Raw genomic sequence first — 19176 nt, 5'->3', positions numbered from 1 at the left:
CGCGCCAAAGCGAGACAGATAGCGAGAGAAGACAGCGAGAGCGATTGTCGTATGTGAGCCAGTAGTTTTGTTGAGATGGCCCTGCTTGGTTGGTTGAGGTTGGTCGAGAGTCCTCCTAAAGTCGTTCGCAGTCGGTCCTCTCCCGCTTTTCGAGCGCGGGGCGGAGCGGAGGCGGAGCCCGAGCGCCAGCCTGTCTATCTGCTCGCTGGCCTGGCTGGCTGGCTGGCTGGCGGGCTCGCCGCCGCCGTCCGGAGTTGTCGAAGAGGAGGAGGTTCCCTTTTCTAGATGACTGGCTCGTCGGCCGTGTGTCGGAGACTCTGTGCTGTAAGTGTTCAGTTACTCTCGCGCTTGCCTCCTTCACTTCCTCTCGCCCGATCCCGCCGTCCTCAATCTCTCGGTTGGTCGGTCGGCCGCCCTCCTCGGAAGGAAAGAGAGAAGCAGGCTCAGCTCGATTCGACAACGACGACGACTCGATTCGATTATTATTATGTTGTTCCACTCGAAGAATTGAGCTGAGCGCAACGCGTGTCTTCGACAAGCACCAGACTCACAAACGAGCGATAAAGCGACCGAGCAAGTCCTCGTACAGAAGTCGCTCTTCACTTGCTGTGCGCGATCACTGCTTCCGTCCGCTCGGAGACAGAAACCACGAGACTCGAGCGGGCTTCCCGGACAAGGTTTCAGTGTTGACGAATTGTCGTCGAAATTCTCGCGAAGTGTTCCTCCCTCTCTGCTGTTCGCGGGTCCGGACGTCGGAGAAGTCCGACCGGGAGCTCCGCAGTGTTCGAGGAGATCCGTAGGAATTTCGAACCGAATACCCGTGCTCCTCCAGGACTCGACCGAAGCACCACGTGATCCCAAGACATACGGTGCTTCTCCCGGAAAACCGTGAAAATCCTCTCTTCTCGTAGAACAGCAAATTCGATGCTCCTGATGGGAACGAACACGCAATCCGCGGTTCCTGCCCCTCCACCGAGCGGAGGTCGACCTCCGAGCCCCGTGGCATCGGACGCCGAAGAACCCGAGGTGACCGTCGATGACGACGATGACAACTCGAACTCAGTGAAAACGTCCCCGTCCCCAATGAAGTCTTCGGCGTTCTCGATCAGTTCGCTTCTGTCGAATACCACCAAGTCAGCCGAAAGTGCAAGTCTAGCAGCCATGGCGCAGCAGCAAGCAGCAGCCGCCGCCGCCGCTCTGTTCCTGAACGCTGCAACGGCGGCCGATCCGGATCAGCAGGCGGCAGCTGCCCGTCTGTATTGGGATGCGCAATTAGCTGCGCTTCGCCCACAGAGTGCTCTTCAGGCCGCAAGTCTTTTCCCCACGATGGTTGGTCTACTCCAACAACAGCAGCAACATCATCAACAACAACAGCAGCAACAACAGCAGCAGCAACAGCCCCGGAAACCCACTGCCTGGTATCCGTGGATCCAAGGTCAGATTTCTCCGAGAGACTGCGCAGCGGGAACAGGTGAGTTCTGCCCCGAGACAGACTTGTCGACGCTTTTGTCAATTTCCAGTGTCAAAACGGCACTCCTCCCATTAACTCTAGAGAACATACGATTTGAAAAACGAAAAATCCCTTCCAACATCCCCATTGTAGAGCTTCTGCTAAGGTGCGGGGAATGGCCTAGACTACTGGAAGCTGAAAAACTTCCGGGGGCCTCAGCTTGCGAACGAAGCTCGACCTCGTTGCGTAGCCCGCGGACGGGGCTGACTCTTTGAGCTGGAGTAGAATGATCTGATTGCGAGTGGGCTTGATCGTCGATGCCGGTTACTTCTTTTCGGAAACAATTACAAGTGGCAGCTCAAACGGTCGTGCATTAATCACGCCGGAAGACACACTCGGCTTAGGACCAAGAAAATACCCAGAGGACCTCCAATCCTCGTTGTCGTCGTCCTCTATACCCTTCTCGTCGTCGCCGCCGCGCTCCTTCTTCAACTCATCGTTCGCCGACGTCGGTCTTCGTGCCGCTCCTCTAAATCCGAGTCGACCGAACCAAAGCGAGCGGAGGCAACTGAGTCGACAGAGCCAGAGAGGGGCTGACCCCAAGCGCACTCACTGAATTCAGTGCGCAAATTATTCATCGTAAGCTCTCAGACGATCTGCTGAATCGTTGCTTGCCTTTAAGACACAAACCGAACGTACACTGAATCATCCCCGAATTATCCTACACAGCGCTTAGCCATGGCGCGCTCTCGACGATATCATTGTATCTTGTATCGTATCAAGTCTCAGGACCGCTTTGAGGAGAGTTCCGACATTTCGACCCACGGTCGGAGTACTGTCGGGTTGTTTATTCCAATCAGACTGGTTCGGGGCGGGGGCGAGACCGAGCTGCACCATATTTATTATTCACCCGTAAAAGAGCCGTATCTCCCGCTCTGATAGTTCCGCTAATCGCGGACGTTATCACGGGCCGTCGGACGGCTATGCGGTATCTCTTTTGTCCATACGTTTTGCTCTGAGCCAATTAATATCGCATCTATCGCTGCATCTGCCAGAGGCGCTGACGCAAACGATGGTCGTGAATGGCTCCTGATTACGCTCCGGGTATGAGTTCCATGAAAACAGTCCCAATGGATGGGGATCGTCGGGCGAATATTGCTCCCAGTTGGGCATTTCAATGAGCTCAGCTTCGGGGGTAATCACTGTTAGCTCTCCGCTCAATTCACCGACATACGCTGCACGGTGGAGCATCATTGCATTTACTGCTCGAGCTTCGACCACATGTGGAGAACAGGAAAGGAGAACTCTCCTCGGATGACGCTTCGCTCAAGGTACCGAAAGTCTTCATCCTTTGTTGCGGCGGCCGCTCATCAGACTCTATCTCTCGGGCTCAGATGTCGAACTCCAGCGATTCGAGCAGGAATTCGGCTGAGCGGTGCTGTCAATAGCTTTCGTGATTCGGTCCGGCACTCTTGGGTCAGTTGAGTTTCTCTCGGCATTTTCCTCGGCGGGAATTCGACTTTCATTGCTCCCGATAAAAACCGGGCCAATCACAGGAGCCGGAAGCGGAATTTCCCAGAGGGAAGGGATCAAACCTCGGGCCTACAGCTCCGCGAAGCCGCCGACACCACCAGCAGGAACTGATCAGGCTCTCTCCTTGAGCGTCATGGAAGCTGTACTCGGGCAAAACTCAACGACGTTCCAGCCAAGAGGAATTATAAGACAATGTGGGACGTAGTCGCCTCCAGGCAATCATCAGGAGCCCCCAACCCCCACAGTGGTTGCTAAATACCGTTCCCGATGTTGAGACGGTGGAGGCGAAAAGACTGACCGGGTGAAGCCGGAACGCGAGCTTTAACGCTAAGTAAGCCGAGAACTAGGAGGGCAATCTCCTTCGATAGCCCTGTCCGCTTTGCTGGTGGCGATGAAGCGGCTTGTAGACGGGTTTATAGCAGCCCCGATTCCAAGGGAAGTATCCGGTCAGCTGAGCGAAGCTGGCCGGAAAAAAATCACTCTAGATCTTTCCTAACGGCCGATGTGCGGATATATTGGCCTCGAGAGCCACTTCCGCCGAAAAGAGGGAAGCTCGAGCTCAGTGCTAATTCGTCGCTTTCCCCGTCCGTGCGAGAAATCGATAATTGCGTGGACAGCAATGGGGTTTGTGCAAATTCTGACAGTTTCACGATCGGAGAGGAACCGTCGGATTTTCTCCAGAGACCAGAGCCCAACGAAGAAATCGGAGGCTCAAATATTGCGAGGTCTTCCATAGAAGAGATCGTCCCGGCAAGCCGGTCGAAGAGAAGCTCGTTGGCAGAGGCCAGCATCCGCCCAACCCTCATCAGAAGAGAGAACTGAGCGTTTTTTTCGGTCAAAGACTTGCTTCTCAGCGTTTCAGTTCGGCTCAACGAGTCCCCAAGGATGCCGCCGACGCGATTTTCCAGACTGCTGGCCGGCCGCAGGAGCAGGGAAAAGAGGGAAAAGAGAACTCGAGGCTTTTCAGAGTCCACTAAAGCCATGTCGTCATCGGAGATTTGAAGTCCAAAAGCGGTTTTCTCCATGAAGCGTCTTCGCGCGGATTAGGTTTCCTTCAAAGGCTGTTGTTGTTGCCATAGCACTCCCTTCGATTCCGATTTCGCGAAACGACGGCGCGGCGGCCCGTCTGGCCGCTTGCTCGACAAGCGCTCAGGAGGACTTTATTTTATCGAGGACGACCAGTAGGACGGAATCGAGAGAAAAATTCCATTCCACCATGCCACGCCCGGAAGAGCGGTGATCGGTGGTCAGCAGTCTCCTTATGCGAACGAGCTGCTCAGATTTTTCCCTACGGGATTCCGCAATGCTCTCCTAATGCCTCGGAATCTATTCACGATTTCACGCGAGCGAGCCGTAAAATAATCTGAATTGTGGTCATGCCTGGGGATGGAGATTACAGTCTCCCGGCTCAGTTCGAGCAAGAAACCGGTCATTGCGATGAAATTCTATAGCATTTGCAAAATGCGTCGTTTTGCTGTTTGTCATCGAAGCTCTTTTTGTCGTCCCCGAGGACTCCTGTCACTCCTGATGGATCTGAGTCAGTCTCTACTCACTCACTCGCCCAGACAGTCAGTCAGTCGGGCTCGGAGTTGAGATTGCAAAGCCAGATTAGCAAGTGCTCGCTCGTACGGCCGCGAGCGTCAGTACTTTGGCATGCTCTAGACAGACCCATATTGTCCTCCCTCTGTTTGTGGGTCGGTCTCGTCGTAGCTGCCGATAAAACTGTTTTCCCTAACTCAATCTACCAATCCACTCGGAGGTGACTGACGCTGCTGCCGCCGCGGCAAAGCGAAACGTTTTATGTCCCGCCGAGAGTTTTTCAAGAGACACCCACCGCGCGGACCAGCTCAGTCAGAGCTATACCTCGACTCCTGGAGGAGAGCCCGCAGTCGACGATCCATTAGGATCGTACAGTCGCCGTTCATCGTTATCCTAGTCCAATTATGCCGCAGCTATTCGTACGCAGCGTCGGATCCGAGAACATTCCTGGCCTTTTCAATTAGCTTTCGCTAAGATATCTACCGGTCAGTCGACTGCGAGAGAGGCTTTTGATCCTCTTCTCCTTCCCATCCTCCTGTTTTTCCTGTTCATCTTGTTTGTCGACCCACTCCGCACTGTCTCTTCAATGTGTAGGTCGGGCTCTCCTGTTGAGCCCATTACTCAAGAACGCGACGGGTGTCCAACTCCTCACTGTCGTCGTCGTCGGTCTCTTCCGGGCTCCCGCCCTAATGGATGACGTTTTAAATAGCGAAGCCACTCCGCAGGCATGAAGCCGCCATCCGAGAGTGTTTGATGCTCGCGACCTCTTCTCCTCGTTTAATTTCCAGTGGCGTTCGGTTCCTGCTCGAGCAATCGCGCCGATATGATGATCGTATCTGACTGCTCGGGGGGAACTCGGTGGAGGTAAGGGGCGCGTGCTCGAAGGCTACGCGTATCTACAGCAATAGTTGACTGTCGGTAAGATAAGGCTCCGGGTGGGAAGGAGACAACGGAGCATCCTCGGAGCTCGGTCCGATCAGACGAACCATCTGTCGTTGCTTGGCTTTCGCGCTCACTTTCCCTAGTCGATCAAGAAGAAACAAAGTATACGAAACATGTGAAATAGCTAGAGTAGGAGACTAAAGAGCGTTTTCGAGGAGCGTACAATCGAGAGCACGGACGAACAGGTCGTGATAGAGGGAGCGGCTAATGTGTGCATTGTTACACAGGATGGGTTGGGCTCTTTTGATTTTCCTCGTGATATCGTATACGATCGTCATTGCTCTCCGTGTGTCCCTCGAACAGACAGGCAGACAGCCAGTTAGTCAGTCAGTCATTGAGACCTCTTGCATTTTGTATCTTTTCCCGTTTGCCGTTCCGCTGAGGGTCGCAGCTTCGAATTTCGAAATTGAACGAGCAAGCGAGCGACCATGAGGCCACTAGCCGCATCTGGTGATGCCCCGCGTTCTGATAGCTTACAGATTAGCTCTGATTTTCTTTGCACCGAATTTCTTCTGCCTTCAGGTCAGAAATTCCGGGCACTAACGGTACGCAGCTCCGGGGGCGGAAAGAGCGCTCTTTACTCTGGCACAGGGTGACGCTGCCTGCTCGATGCGGAGTGAGCTCCGTGCGATCATGAGCGTCCAACGGAGCAGGATCGAATTTATTAAGGTGAAACACTCGAGAATTCGAGTATAAAAAGGAGGGCTGACAACAAGCAGGTGCAACAAGCAGGTACCCGACACCAACTCAAGCATCCGTTTTGTGGAGTTGGTTCACCCGATTATGAAGTGTTTGCATGTTCTTACATCAAACCGAGATCTTTTAGCCATTAGCGATGCACCCAACTCTTCCGAGCGGAAACCAGGGTAGGAACTGACATCACTGTTTGCACTTGTGCCCATCGAAGAGTGCTCTCCCTGCGAACGAAAAAATAAACGGGCCTACCCCAGCGAGCCGGCCCGAAGAGGATTCGAACATCGCGGCCGCCATCTGAGAGTCCGATAGTCAGTCAGTCAGTATTTCCGTCAGTCAGCCAGTCAGGCGAGCAGGCGATGAGGAAGAACGGAGGAAAAAGAGATGGTGTATGGAATCCGGATAGGCCGGAGTCTTCAGAAACCCCATGCTAGTGGATTCAGTGAGCGGAAAACACCGAATAGAGAGATAGGCCGACAGGCACTCGAATGATCCCCTGCCGCTAGATGCCAATGACTCCTCGCGGTTTGGGCACCACTTCACCTCATTACCCGAGGGATATCCATGGGCGAAGCCACACACGGATCGACACACGCGAGAACAGACAAACGCGCGCGGCGCCTCGCTCACATGCTCGCATGAACACAAGTATTTAGTTCCTGCACTTCTGAGCGCTACCCCCAGAAGGAGAGGAGGAGCGCCAATCTTTCTCTAGAGGCTGCTTAGCGGTCCGTCAAGATCCGACAAACAAGGTGTGAAACCTCACGACCTGACTGCAATACCTCCGGTTTCAGAAACATTTCGCTCAGCTGATCAATTAGCGTGCTGACCTCTGTACCGGCAGGAATTGTTCTCATCTCGTTTTCCCTGGGCGGAAAGACTGCTCGTGAGAATAGCCGAGTTCCTCGAGAATTCGATGGTGATCCAAGTTGGCCCTGATTCGCTTGCCTCCGATGCGAACCAGATCGTCAACATTTTACGCTCGAGAGGAGCTCGATTCAGACTCGTTCCCTAGCTCGTTGAGCTTGTGTTTTATTGAGCAGCAAGCGAGCGACCGAGTGTTTGTTAGTTCTTCGAGGGGATTGTTATTGCTGCCGCTGCCGCCGCCATTGCACCCTGCGAGCATCGCGGAGCAGCGTTGATCACAATGATTTTTTGAGGGACTCCCGTTCGGAAAGGTGAAACCTCACAGGGATGGATGAGTGGACGCACCGAGGGACACACAAACGAACCAGCCAAAGAACTAACCGAACTGATTGGATGACGCGTTTATTGAGAGCTCGACAGCTCAACAAAGGCCGAGGCGTTGACATGTTGCCACTTGTAACGAGATCAACTCGAACATAACACCACTGTGGCGCCGAGTCATGCAAAGGGTGTGCTTTTTTAAAGGTTTTTGTTGCTCTTCCATTGACTCCGCCGAGTATGACAGCGAATTCGAGCAGAAATCCCCACCTTGGGGTTTGGATCTCTCCCAATGAGCTCGATTTCCCGCTCGTGTTTCCGATCAGCCTCGTGATTGTGCGTTATTCCGCTCTGGGAGAAAACGTACCGGTGGGGTATTTGACCGCTCCGTCTGGTTGCGGTACGCAGAGCCTAAAAATCGTCCCGAATGCAAAACGAGCTGACGTGATCCTAGCGTTTCTCAGCGGTAAAAAATCTAAACCTATTAGAGAAGAGACAGCAGAACAAAATGTGCGAACGGGACCTCTCCGGTACCGCCTAATTGCCTCGTCGCCAGTCAGGGCATGTCCCGTTTTTCCTCTTGAGCTGGTGAGGAAAGCTTCCGATGTCCGTCAAAGACCTCGTCAATAATGTATTGCCTGCTAATTAGAGCAGTGTAGGGCAGGCGGACGAGCCGGCGAGCGGGCGGGCAGGCAGGCCGACCGGCAGACAGTCGACGCTAGTCGGCGACTATATGGAGCGAGCTGGAGAAGCTGTTCGACTCGGAGCGAGCCGGTCAACCCTAGTGCCTATTAGAATAATGACCGACGTGAACAAGAGATGCATGGAGATGGAAACTCCGAGCGGAGAAGGAGCAACATAGACTGCTACCGTAGTCGAGGGAGGCTACGATAGGGCTGCGGCGGAAGGCTAAACAAAGCGGAGGCAAACTAACCCTAGAGCTCGAGTTCGGCCTGACAGCGAGTCGAGTCTCTGATCTCCATTCAAGATTGATTGAGTGATTGATTGCTTGCTCGGTCGGTCGGTCATACGGTCAAACCGAGCATGTGGATGATTTGGTACCCAAGCTCAGCTGACTGATAGGTGGAACCTGTTACACCCAACATTCTCCTTCGCATCGATTGGTTTCAGCTCGAGTTTCCATTTGATCTTGGAGCGTGCTTATCACTCCCAGCGAGTCCTTGATGCAAAGCTGGCAGGGCTGACGAACGACCGAGCGAAAATATCAGCGATGGAAATCAGAACTTTGCTCAACGTCCCTCGACGAGACAGATTGGCATGAATCGATTTTGTCGGAGCACACTTGCAACGATCTTGAAAACGATTAATTTTGAGCCTCCCCTCCCCACTCCCACCCGAAAGCAGACGAACGGACTGACTGGGTGACTCCAAGGAGTAGGTACCTTCCTATTACATGCATTCAAACGAGCGTGCATGCACGCATGCATGAAGCGAGCGGGCACGGTGCCAGAGAGCGGATCTCTCTTTCAACGATGAACAAGGAGACGGTGAACAGATTGTAAAAAGGAGCGCCTAACCTGATCGATGTTATGGCACTTTGGGGAATCAACTTAACGAGTGTAAATTTCACATCGAGAGAGAGAGAGATCGACCCGACCGACCAGTGAGGCGGCCGGTCGCTGCCGCCTACTAGAAACTACTAGAGGCCACGCGGAACGGCATTGCAGCTCGTATCCTGATGTGACGATTGTATTAACCCGTTCCTCCCATCTGAGCTGTTTCGGCAGCGAGATTTCGAAGAGCACCTGGATCGACAATGACTTACACACTCATGCGCAGTCGTGTAAACTCGAGCGGGAGTCGACACATAACAAGTTCAATCATTAATTCTTCTCCCCTGCACGGCGCGGACTCCTTTCGTCTCGATCATCAGAGCGATTGGATTCAAGTGTCGTCGCTCAAGGGAAATCGCTCGGCTTGGATTCAATAAACGGTAGACTGACGACGACGCCGCCGTCCCCTGTTGCCCGATTTATACCCAGCTCGTGGTCTATCTCTGATCGATCAGCTGATCTCTGTGATCTGCAGTCGACGATGGGCTCGTGACTCGTGACCGATTCCACTACTTCTATGGCTGATCTCGACTTCCCTCGGTATGGGATCCCGAGGAGTCGCGCGCCGACAGAAGGGTCGTGGATGAATACGAGTATTTCGCAACAGAGGCGAACACGGAGTGAATACTTTGTCCATACCCGATCGCACTCGCTGAGCCGTCCCGCTTCCCTTCTTCATCGGTGCAAGCAGTAGGAATCATCATCGGACAAAGTTGAACTCTAAGCCAATAAAGAGACAGTGATGGGACGCGAGGGCGGTTGGGAATCCTATGCGGCTTTAAATGGGGTGATGACGATACGAGATGCATGAGGTCTCTATCATCGAGAGGGACAAATTGGTGGTCCTGTTGCGCCACAGCGGTGCCGGCAGTAGAAAAGGGAGTCGTTCTCAATCTAACAGCGGGAATCTTCCCATTATCCTCTATTCACAGTGTACACCGTTCTGCCGCGAGGAAGATCACCGACTGACTGGCTGCCCGACCGGTCGGTCGAAAGACTTGGCCGCGGCGGGCGGGTGCCCGAGCGCGCTCGGGGAGGGCGTACACAACAGTGATTATAAAAATTTAATGCACCTTCTATCATGACACAAAGAGAGAGAAAGACAGCGGGTACATCAATCAAGCTAAGAAGCCGGTTTGAGGCTATGTATACGGAAACATATGATTTGTTTAAGAGCCGTCCAGCACCGGGCTCTCGTCTGGAGGGGGTCGATGCATAGATAGGCAGAGTGAATGAGTGGGGGAGTGACCGGCTGGCGAACTGACTTTTTGCTCGCGGCAAGCGCATCCATAGAATATGCTAAGAGGGTTGGTCATGAATTTCCTAAATGAGGGATCCGATTAAGAGCTCTGTCCCTGAAGTCCCATGGTCTTGACACTTTACCGACGGCAACTCTTCCTCGGAATGCGGAAGCGTGGAAAGGACTCGACGATTTCAGACTACGCTCAAATGCACCTTTCACAACTTCAAGCGGCGCTTCATGCACCTCACACACTCGCTCTGTCGAGTGACCCAGTCTTACGTGTGCTCTTATCAAAATGTCAGGTTACCGAGGGAGATCTGCAGCCGGGTCGGTAGCGGTTGCCATCGCCTCCCCCGATAGAGTTGGGCGTCAGGTGATAATCGGCTCGTGTTAATTACTCTTCTACAGCTCGACGGGGTCTTTCCTCGGTCCTCGCGTTCGTTCCTGACAGTTGCACTAATGCAGTGGATAATAGGCCCGCTCAACGGAACCACTCCTCTCCGCGGCCTCTATTTCGGAGCCACTCGACCTGATGAAGAGTTCCGGCATCGAAAGTCGAACGGACCGACGATGGAGGGACGGTTTGAATGACAGTTAGAGTCAAACCTTTACCGGCTCCATCCTACACCCATCTCCCCTGGAGCCCATTCTCCTGAAATGCAGTTGAATGTTTCCGAATTTTGGTGGTACCGATGCCCGACTGCCCCACTCGACGTGTCGCAGTGACGGCGCCGAATCTCAGAGACTCGGGAGCTTGGAACTTGGGCTGCTTGGAGAATCCTCCGGCGAATATCATGAGAATGTTCGAGGACGGATCAATACTATTCCCGTGAACGCCTCCGACCGGGAACAGCCACTCCGGTATTGATTCTCTCTGCTACCCATGATCCTGAAGCTCTGCGTCCTTTCGCTTTCGAGACGAGCCTATTTGTTTTATTTGGTGGATGTTATACGGATGGTTTGCCCGATTGAACGGGGGTCTTCGGAATGAACATAAATCCGAGGAGTCGCTGTAGCCTTCCGTACCCGAGCAATATCGCTAAAAGTATTCTCTCGTCTATTCGGTCTGAGCCAAGTCTGGCCAAAAGCGATCCGAGGTAAGCTGATGCGGGTCGGATCTAGCTCACAGCGGCCGAGTTGGGCCCGAGCTTCGATAGCTCCTCAATGCAGGAGTAATCCGAGAGGCCGGAAAACGCAGAAATGTTTCGCAACTCATTCCAAGCGAATAGGAACTGTTTCCGGCGCGGCATTTGAGACAAAATGCGGAAATACCTCATTGTTTCGGATGTTGCGGCCAAACTCGCTTTTGGCTAACTTTGGAGAAGCACTTAAGCGACTCGCAACCCGAGATCGACAGCAGAGTGATTGGTCGTCATATCAGTCCTACTCGCTCCCATTCACCCCAAGAACGACTTCGACTATGTCGACGAGCAACGAAGCTCAGAGGATGTTACCTGAACTCTCGATTCGCTGACTCAACAAAGAAGTACATGATTTTCTGCCAGACGACCTGGACGAGGGGTGGCTGCTGGGAGGGGAGACAAGAGAGTGAGACCAACTTTCGTTCCCCATTGTCGACCAAGCCAGAGGAGGCAGCGGCAGCTTTAACAAACTCAATCTCTCACCGATCTGTAGCGTTCTGATCGAGTGACTGCGAGGAAACTATGAACTCACTTTTAATTTGCTATGATTGCAGCTTCATTTTCGTCCCCCTCTCTATCGACTACCAGACCTCGCTATCGTCTCTCCTTGATTGTTCAGCCTCAGGTCGAACCGGAGAGTACTTGCGGTTGAAGTTATCTCTCGAATGTTTCTCTTGCGACCCCCGGGAATATTACTTCTCCTTGGGTTCCACCAGTACTCGCGAGGCAGCAACGATTGAGCTCCGAATTCATAGTTCCAGAGTGAGAAACGGCGGCTCGAGCAGGACTTTCCGAGATCTGAAGGATTCCGGGGAGTTTCATGTGGAGGAATCATTCACGATGACTGCGCGTAGATCCGTCATGTATGAGTTCTCTGTCGAGGATCGACACGATAATGTCTGCCGATGAGAGCTCAGTATCTCATTCGATCCCACTTCCCGATTTTTCCCTCGTTCGAACAGAAGACAGATTGATTTGTGCTCCTAATTAAATCGCGGACTCTGCGCCCGACCGGTCAGAGGCAAAAATTTTGGCGCGGGGGAGGAAATTCGATGCTGATTCATTCTCATTAGGAGAATTTAAGATCTGAGCTAGACTCGGCGGGGCATAATTTCGCGATGCGCTCGCCGGAGCCGCCACATTATCCGCAGTTGCGCGACACGATCGAGTCTGACTGACTGCTGCTGCTGCTGCTGAATATCTTGCTTGAACTATTCGAACGACTCTTAGCCATCACACGGTTGATCAGAGGCCGGAGCAACTGGATGGTCCCCTATCCCTATCAAACGGATAGCTCCCGGAAGAGTAAACGGGAGCAGAGCTGGAGAGCGAGCGATTTTTTCCGTGGGTCGACTCTCATTGCGCCAGAGGAGAGCAAAGCAGTCAGTCATCGGTCGCAGCATGTAACCCTCCCCGCTCTGGCTCTGGGTTGACAGTTGCCGTCGTCGACGACGACGTCTTTCAAAGCCTCTTTGAAGTCTGATGAGTTGCGATGAAAAGCTTCATTTAATGCTCAATTCCAAAGCTAACTCGAGGTAATTGAGTCGTCGGAGTTTACCGTGGCTGGCGGCGGGGAGGCGGGACAACTGACTCGGCCGCGGCGGGCGAGTGAGCCAAACCGAGTCAAGAGGGCCTTCTCGTAAGCTATCTCTCCATCCATCCATCCATCTAAATATTTCTCCGTCTGTCGCTCGTCTGCATTTTGTGCAGGAGTGCGGTCGGGGAGTCGGGAGTAGCGACCCCTAGAGTCCAGCGGCAGCGACTGTAAACAGATCAGCGGGGAGAGTTCAATAAAGCAACGATAGCTACGCAAAAGCGTATGTTTGCTGCGTCGGATGAAAAGAGCTCTTCTCTGGACTTGTCGTAATTAGCGACTTGGAGCAACCGCCGTTTGAAGATGATGAACAACACGCCTGTCGCTTGAGCGAGTACAACTTGAGACTGAAAGCATCGGTTTGACGACGACGACGACGTACGGCAACTGATCGTGCTCAGATTCGTCTGAATCCGAAGACCCTGCGGAGGGATGTCATCCATGAAGTTTCGACCTCTCGCCGGGAACGGACTCTATAACGAAGCAGACGAGGCGAACCTCAAGATCAGCTCCGAGGTGGAAATGATGCAATGCGTAGCATATTTTTTGTCTGAGCAGTTCTGAAGATTTCCTGTATGACCTCAGCCGAGTACTCGAGTGACGGAGTCTCTGGAGACTCCGGACGGACAGAACGAAGAAGCCATCAAAGTTTCAAACTCACGCTCGCCTTCACCTGAATGAGACTCCAGGCCCGAGAGAGCCGCTGGCTGTTTCATCGGATTGTGCTCGTCATGTTGAGACCGCCGGGTGCATGGACGGCGATTCTTTGCTTTTCCGACTGTTTGACTTGTTTCTCGCCCCAACCCAAGTGTACATTTTCTGCTCAGTAGCGCAGTCTGCGGTTTTTGTCTCGAAGCCCTGCTTTGGCTAGGTGACCCGCGATCGTGAGTGCCGCAATGAGATCATATACTTACTCAATTCAGCTCCGCACAAACTCGTTAGGTCGTGCTCGTAATATGCGAATAAGAACGAAGGCGATCCAAGCGCCGTCACATCACTCAATAGGGCAATCCTCGCATGGACCACACTTGAGTGCAATGATTGACAGCCGTGAAACTCTGGAGACGTCTGTGGCGAAGCCGTGCCGCCTGAGTGCTCGTTAAAAAGCCTTTGTCATTTGTTCCCTCGTTGTGGATCTCGGGGGACCGGATGTCTCAATCCACTCGTCAGCGCTCCGAGCCGAGAGCCAATCTCGAGCCTCGCTGTCGCTTCGAAAACCGCGTGAATAAATGCCTGTCTATCCATGTTCAATGTGGCAACTCGATACCGGGTGCTTGCTCAAGAAACAAATAAACAACCAACTTACCAAATCGCTCTTCGAATGGAGGAAACAGCGAGCACTCCTAGTTGGAGTCGTCAAACAAGACGAAATGACTGAGGAGGAATAGTTTTCCCCTCGATTTCCAGCTCGGCATCTTCGTCCCACCCCTCACAGGGTCGCATCTCCGGGAGAGAGGTGGCTACCTTTCATATCGAATGATACCTCGAGAATAGCCGCCCCATACGGCTGAAGGCGACCATTTTCAGGACGTCAACTCATCCGCTCCGGGGACGCAGGGGGCGGGGAGAACCCGCGTCGAACATCCCACATCGAATCACAGAGCTTACGACTACTGCACGGGCAAGGAAAGGAAAAAATGAAGACATCCTGCCTGAGGCAAACGCGTTGACGCGAGGCAAGCAGGGCGACGAAGTAAACTCTCTCTCCTCCGAGAGCAAAGCCCAAAAAAGCTCTCAACGAGCAGGAAAGAGATCTGAAAATCGCGTTTGACCAGGATTCGCTGCCTCCATTCCAGCATCCCAAAAGCCTCGTCCTACATCAAACGGACGCGGGACATCCAGGGAAGACATCGACCACGGGTTTTATGGCGTGCTTCAGTCCGCTCACCTCTTCCACTGTGCGAAAGATAGAGTAGAAAGTGTGACTTGTCCACATCGCATCGCCGCTATAGATGAGGTTATCTTCACGGCTTAATCTTGTTGCTCCCACCGCTGACGGCGGTAAAGTATTGTTATGAAGCTATCGGATGTCGCCCGTTGGCCACCGAGCAGGCGGGCATAAGAAGACTCGGCGCTCAGCAGCCCGCTCCCTCCTCGCTGTTCGCTACACCAGGAAGGCGGTATGTCACGTCAAACGGCTCCCAAGGTGGACATCGTCACGTTGTATACCCGCCAGTTCCTAAGGTCCTCGGAGCGAATATATCTCGATCATAAACTTGGTTTCTGGCTGCGACCGAGTAACGCAAGTTTTATACCCAATCACGTCGTATCGGATCTATAAGTCTCCCATGGTAAGATTATCCTCGGAGGCGTTGGCATGGCTCTCTGTGAAACGCATCCCACGCGATTCAGATACCGATTTTTCGGTCTTTAATTACCCATACCGGGCCGCTTGGGGACGGGGGGGGGGGGGAGAATGGCTCACAGGCTCGTTCGCCAGGAGAGCTCCCGGAATGGATTCCCATATCGCAAGAAGCGGATTGCTGTATCTCGATATTCATACCGCCGTGGCTCCTGTCGCACACAGTACATAGAAGAGTGGGTGTTTATTTCCGCAGCACGCCTCTCGGTCACGTGTGGTACCAACGTGTCATTTCGATAGGCCGCTTGAGCCGACGAGAGTTGACACGTGCCGGCACAGTGTGCTCCATGTATGTATAAGCCAAATTAGTTCAACAAGCAAAGACATCTCGTGCAATGAGCCGAGCTCGATGAGAGCAGGAGAGGGGACGAGAAGAGATATTCCGAGGCGAAGAGCGTCAGAGGATCCAAGAAGGTGCGGATGACAATAACGTACATTGGCTAGCAAAATCTGACGGCCCGGTTCGTGACACAGTCTATTAAGCAGAGTCGCGTGAACGTAGGGAGGGGATCATATCAAGGAGAGCACTGTCCACCGAGGAACGAATCGAACGCTCCGGGATGCGGCTAAGTCTTTTAGGAGAGGGCAAAAAGGAAGAATTGCAACAATAGTCGATTCCGGCGAAACTCGAGTTGATTGTATCCACTACCCACCGGACGAGCGCTGAGTCGTCGTCGTTGCCGTCATCCACATAAGCGTCTGTGAGTTTCTCAGAGCGTACCTGGACACGAATAGCCCGGCGATCAAAACGAGGAACTTGTTCGCCTCGGGCGACGAGGCTTTTAGAGGATTTTGAGATTCCCGTCGAAGCGCTCGTCATAGGTGTTGGCGACGACGGCTGCGACGATGACGAGCGGCCTCCCTCGTACATGAGGATTACCATGAGATAATGTCAAGAATAGCTCATTCAAAAGCATAGCGATTTGCTGCATGCGATGCATCATTCACATACTCAGTCAGGAGTACCAAGACACAAGCGGCAGCTTCCGCCACCGGAGTGTGCATCGCTTCGAGCTGAGATTAATGTATCTCGACGATTGCTGTTCCAGGAGATGCCATCAAACGTGAAGTGTCGCCCGGCAGCAACAATTTCCAAAAACTCGAACGTCCTGCCTCAGCTGACAGCGCCAGAGCCTCATCGACTTCGAGTCCTGCTCCAAGTCAACACCTGCCCTCATCGGCAATGCTCCCCTCCTCAAGCACTTCTCCAGGTGCGATTCTACCCGCTCCGCAATTCCACAAATACGGTGACTAGCGTTCGATCGAGAACCCGGGCGAGAGTTTCTAACCTAACAGTAGAATTCGGGTTCTAATCCCGCTTCTTTTCCTTGAATTTCCAGGTTCTCCGATGAGCCGTCCCGGAGGCAGTCTCTTTCACCACCCTGGACTTTCTGTCGGCAACACTCATTCGCATCAGCTCGACTCCGATTGTGATGACGACGACGTGAAAGATGATTCTCGCATCGACGACAAAAATTCTCAGCGACGGAAGAAAAAGACCAGGACCGTATTCACCCGTAGTCAGGTTTTCCAACTCGAGTCCACGTTCGACTGTAAGCGCTACCTCTCGAGCAGCGAACGCGCGGGGCTCGCGGCTTCTCTCCACCTCACCGAGACCCAAGTGAAGATCTGGTTCCAGAATAGACGGAATAAATGGAAGCGCCAATTGGCTGCTGAGATCGAAGCCAACAGCATGGCACAGCATGCCGCCGCGGCCGCGCACGGAATAGTCCGAGTGCCGATCCTCTACCACGAAGGTGGCTCAAGCTCCTCCTCGTCGCCCACCGGAGTGACCACGACTGTATCAACCGCAGCTTCTGTGCTCCCTCTGGGACCATCAGAGGCTACGGTTTCGTCCAGTGTCCAAATTAACCGCAGTTCACCTATTGCTCGACCGACAGCTACTTCGCCCTCTTCCCAAACAACCGCACCGGCTTTGACAGCTCTCGGAAGCGCTGCCGCCGCACTCGCAGCCGGGGCAGCGGTCTACCCGGCTTCGTTGTATTATCATCAGTTCGCGCAAGGTCCCGGTGCTGCTGGTTCCCCGTCAACTTCGCCCGGATCTCTGAGACCTTCTCAGTTGTCCGGACTCGTGTAGAGAAGTAGGTTCGCTGTGTTTCAATGAGGTCGGGGGAGCTATGGATGAAATGATCGATCGGGCGAATCGAGAGACCGGGGAACGGAGGAGCGTAATAATGCGGAAGGGCGCGTGTTGTACTCAAACCCAAGAAGGAATCATATCACTAGATTCATGCGACGGCAACAGATTCCGGATGTCGTTCTAGGTAGTCGGAAAGGAAATTCAGGGTAGACTCAAACTGAAAAATGCAATTCTTTAGGTACGAGGACGGTCGACCGAATGCGTGGTAGGTATCAAATACGGAAAGACGTTCGGGTCGGAGATAGGAACAGAAGCGAGGAGCGGGGAGCAAACACCGTTAAGTAAGGCGATACTCACTTAGATGGAAGTATACACCTATCATGATAGACATTCATCGGGGGACGAGGCATTCCACTACGAGCATTTATAGAGGCCACGAAGGAGCTCCCCAACGGCACTCTCGGTGCCGTCCGGACGGATGCTCCCGAGCCGGAAAGTGAAGACATCGGAGGCGCCTCCAAACACCGGGACTAAATACTAATGTCATTGACTGCAGTACATTCAGATGAGTATTGATGTGTAGTATTTGCGTGTCAGGAAAAAGTTTAGAAATGCAGCCGATTATCCGCGGAAAATCGACAATTGTACAGAGCTCCTATTGAATGAATTCCGGGAATGGTAAGTGGTCGTGTGATTCACTGTGATTTGTGTTATGTACAGTTTCAAGGTAATCAGTACGACCAAGTTAAACCAAACGAAATGTAAGCGACGAATCATTTCCAGCGAATAAACAACCCATGCTCACTCTGATACGGCTGTTTTCCGCCTAGGTGAATTCCTTCGGAGCAGAATCTGCGAGCACCTGACTGAGAACGATGTTTCTTCGTTCAAGCGTTTCTTTCAGAAATCCCACGACCCTATCTGGACGCCGCTTGCGGGCTCACTGTATCTATGGAGCCGATCGGGGGCGAAGCTTCGAACACCGCGCACCGAGGTATACCACCGCGCGAACAAACGACCGCAGACACATGAACGTTATATTGTTACCAGGGGAAAATTAGATCGAGAGCAGCCGTAGTATATAGCGGCCGATGCTGAGTGAGGAGAGGTTGGAGGCTTAAGCCCGTAAGCTCCTCTCGGAGCGCGGTTACTTCGTTGAGCCGAGAATTATTACGTCGGGGATTTCCAAATCATCTCAGAGAGTGAGTGAGTGAGAAGGCAAGCGAGAAGAAGAGATATATACCGTGCGCAGTGGATCCACCAGCTTAACTATCCACATTACTGGCTTCCGATAGTTGGATGACCGCACTGTCGTGTCGGCCGCTGGCCCGTCGTCAGACTGTCAACCGAGGACTCACCGCGGCGGCTCGCCGACCTTTTCTTATCGAGCTCGCCAACCTTCTCTTATCGAGCCCGCAGTCGCACCCGAGATCTCAGGGACTTCTCTCCAATTATCATAATAATCTTAATATCATAATTATAATCATATGCGTTCTCGATCGATTGAGAAGTGTTCGGATTATCGGCTCGGCGGATCAGAGGTCGCCATCGATCCATTGTCTCGAGAGCCCCCGAGTTAGAAGCGTCGAACAACGATAATAATTATAAAGAAAAGTGGGATATCTCGTGCATCTGGAGATCGTGACCCACTGGGATGACGGCATCCGATACGCCATCCCGGTCCAGGAGTTGGTCCCCAATGTGACATCTGATTATTTCTTCTTGTTGATTATTCCTCCGCGAAATAGCTGGCTTGCGCAAGTGAGAAAGCATCAAAGCGTGAAAAGCAGCGGTGGGGACGACTCGCCTCTTGGGAAC

At 53.0% G+C, this 19176-nt stretch overlaps 1 protein-coding gene across 1 annotated transcript; it reads left to right on the top strand.

The window, feature by feature from the left end:
* Nucleotides 1-924: 924 nt before the first annotated feature.
* Nucleotides 925-17355, top strand: LOC100909002 (homeobox protein HMX3-like). Its single transcript, XM_029113231.1, has 4 exons — nucleotides 925-1471; nucleotides 10121-10123; nucleotides 16307-16468; nucleotides 16598-17355. The coding sequence occupies exons 1-4, from the start codon at nucleotides 925-927 to the stop codon at nucleotides 17353-17355; spliced, it is 1470 nt and encodes a 489-aa protein (XP_028969064.1).
* The last annotated feature ends 1821 nt before the right edge of the window (nucleotides 17356-19176 follow it).

Source organism: Galendromus occidentalis, unplaced genomic scaffold, assembly GCF_000255335.2.
Source record: "Galendromus occidentalis unplaced genomic scaffold, Mocc_1.1 scf7180000076438, whole genome shotgun sequence".
NCBI classification, from domain to species: Eukaryota; Metazoa; Arthropoda; class Arachnida; order Mesostigmata; family Phytoseiidae; genus Galendromus; species Galendromus occidentalis.
The sequence above is the reverse complement of the archived record's forward strand: the minus strand, read 5'-3'. Positions and strand labels throughout refer to the sequence as shown.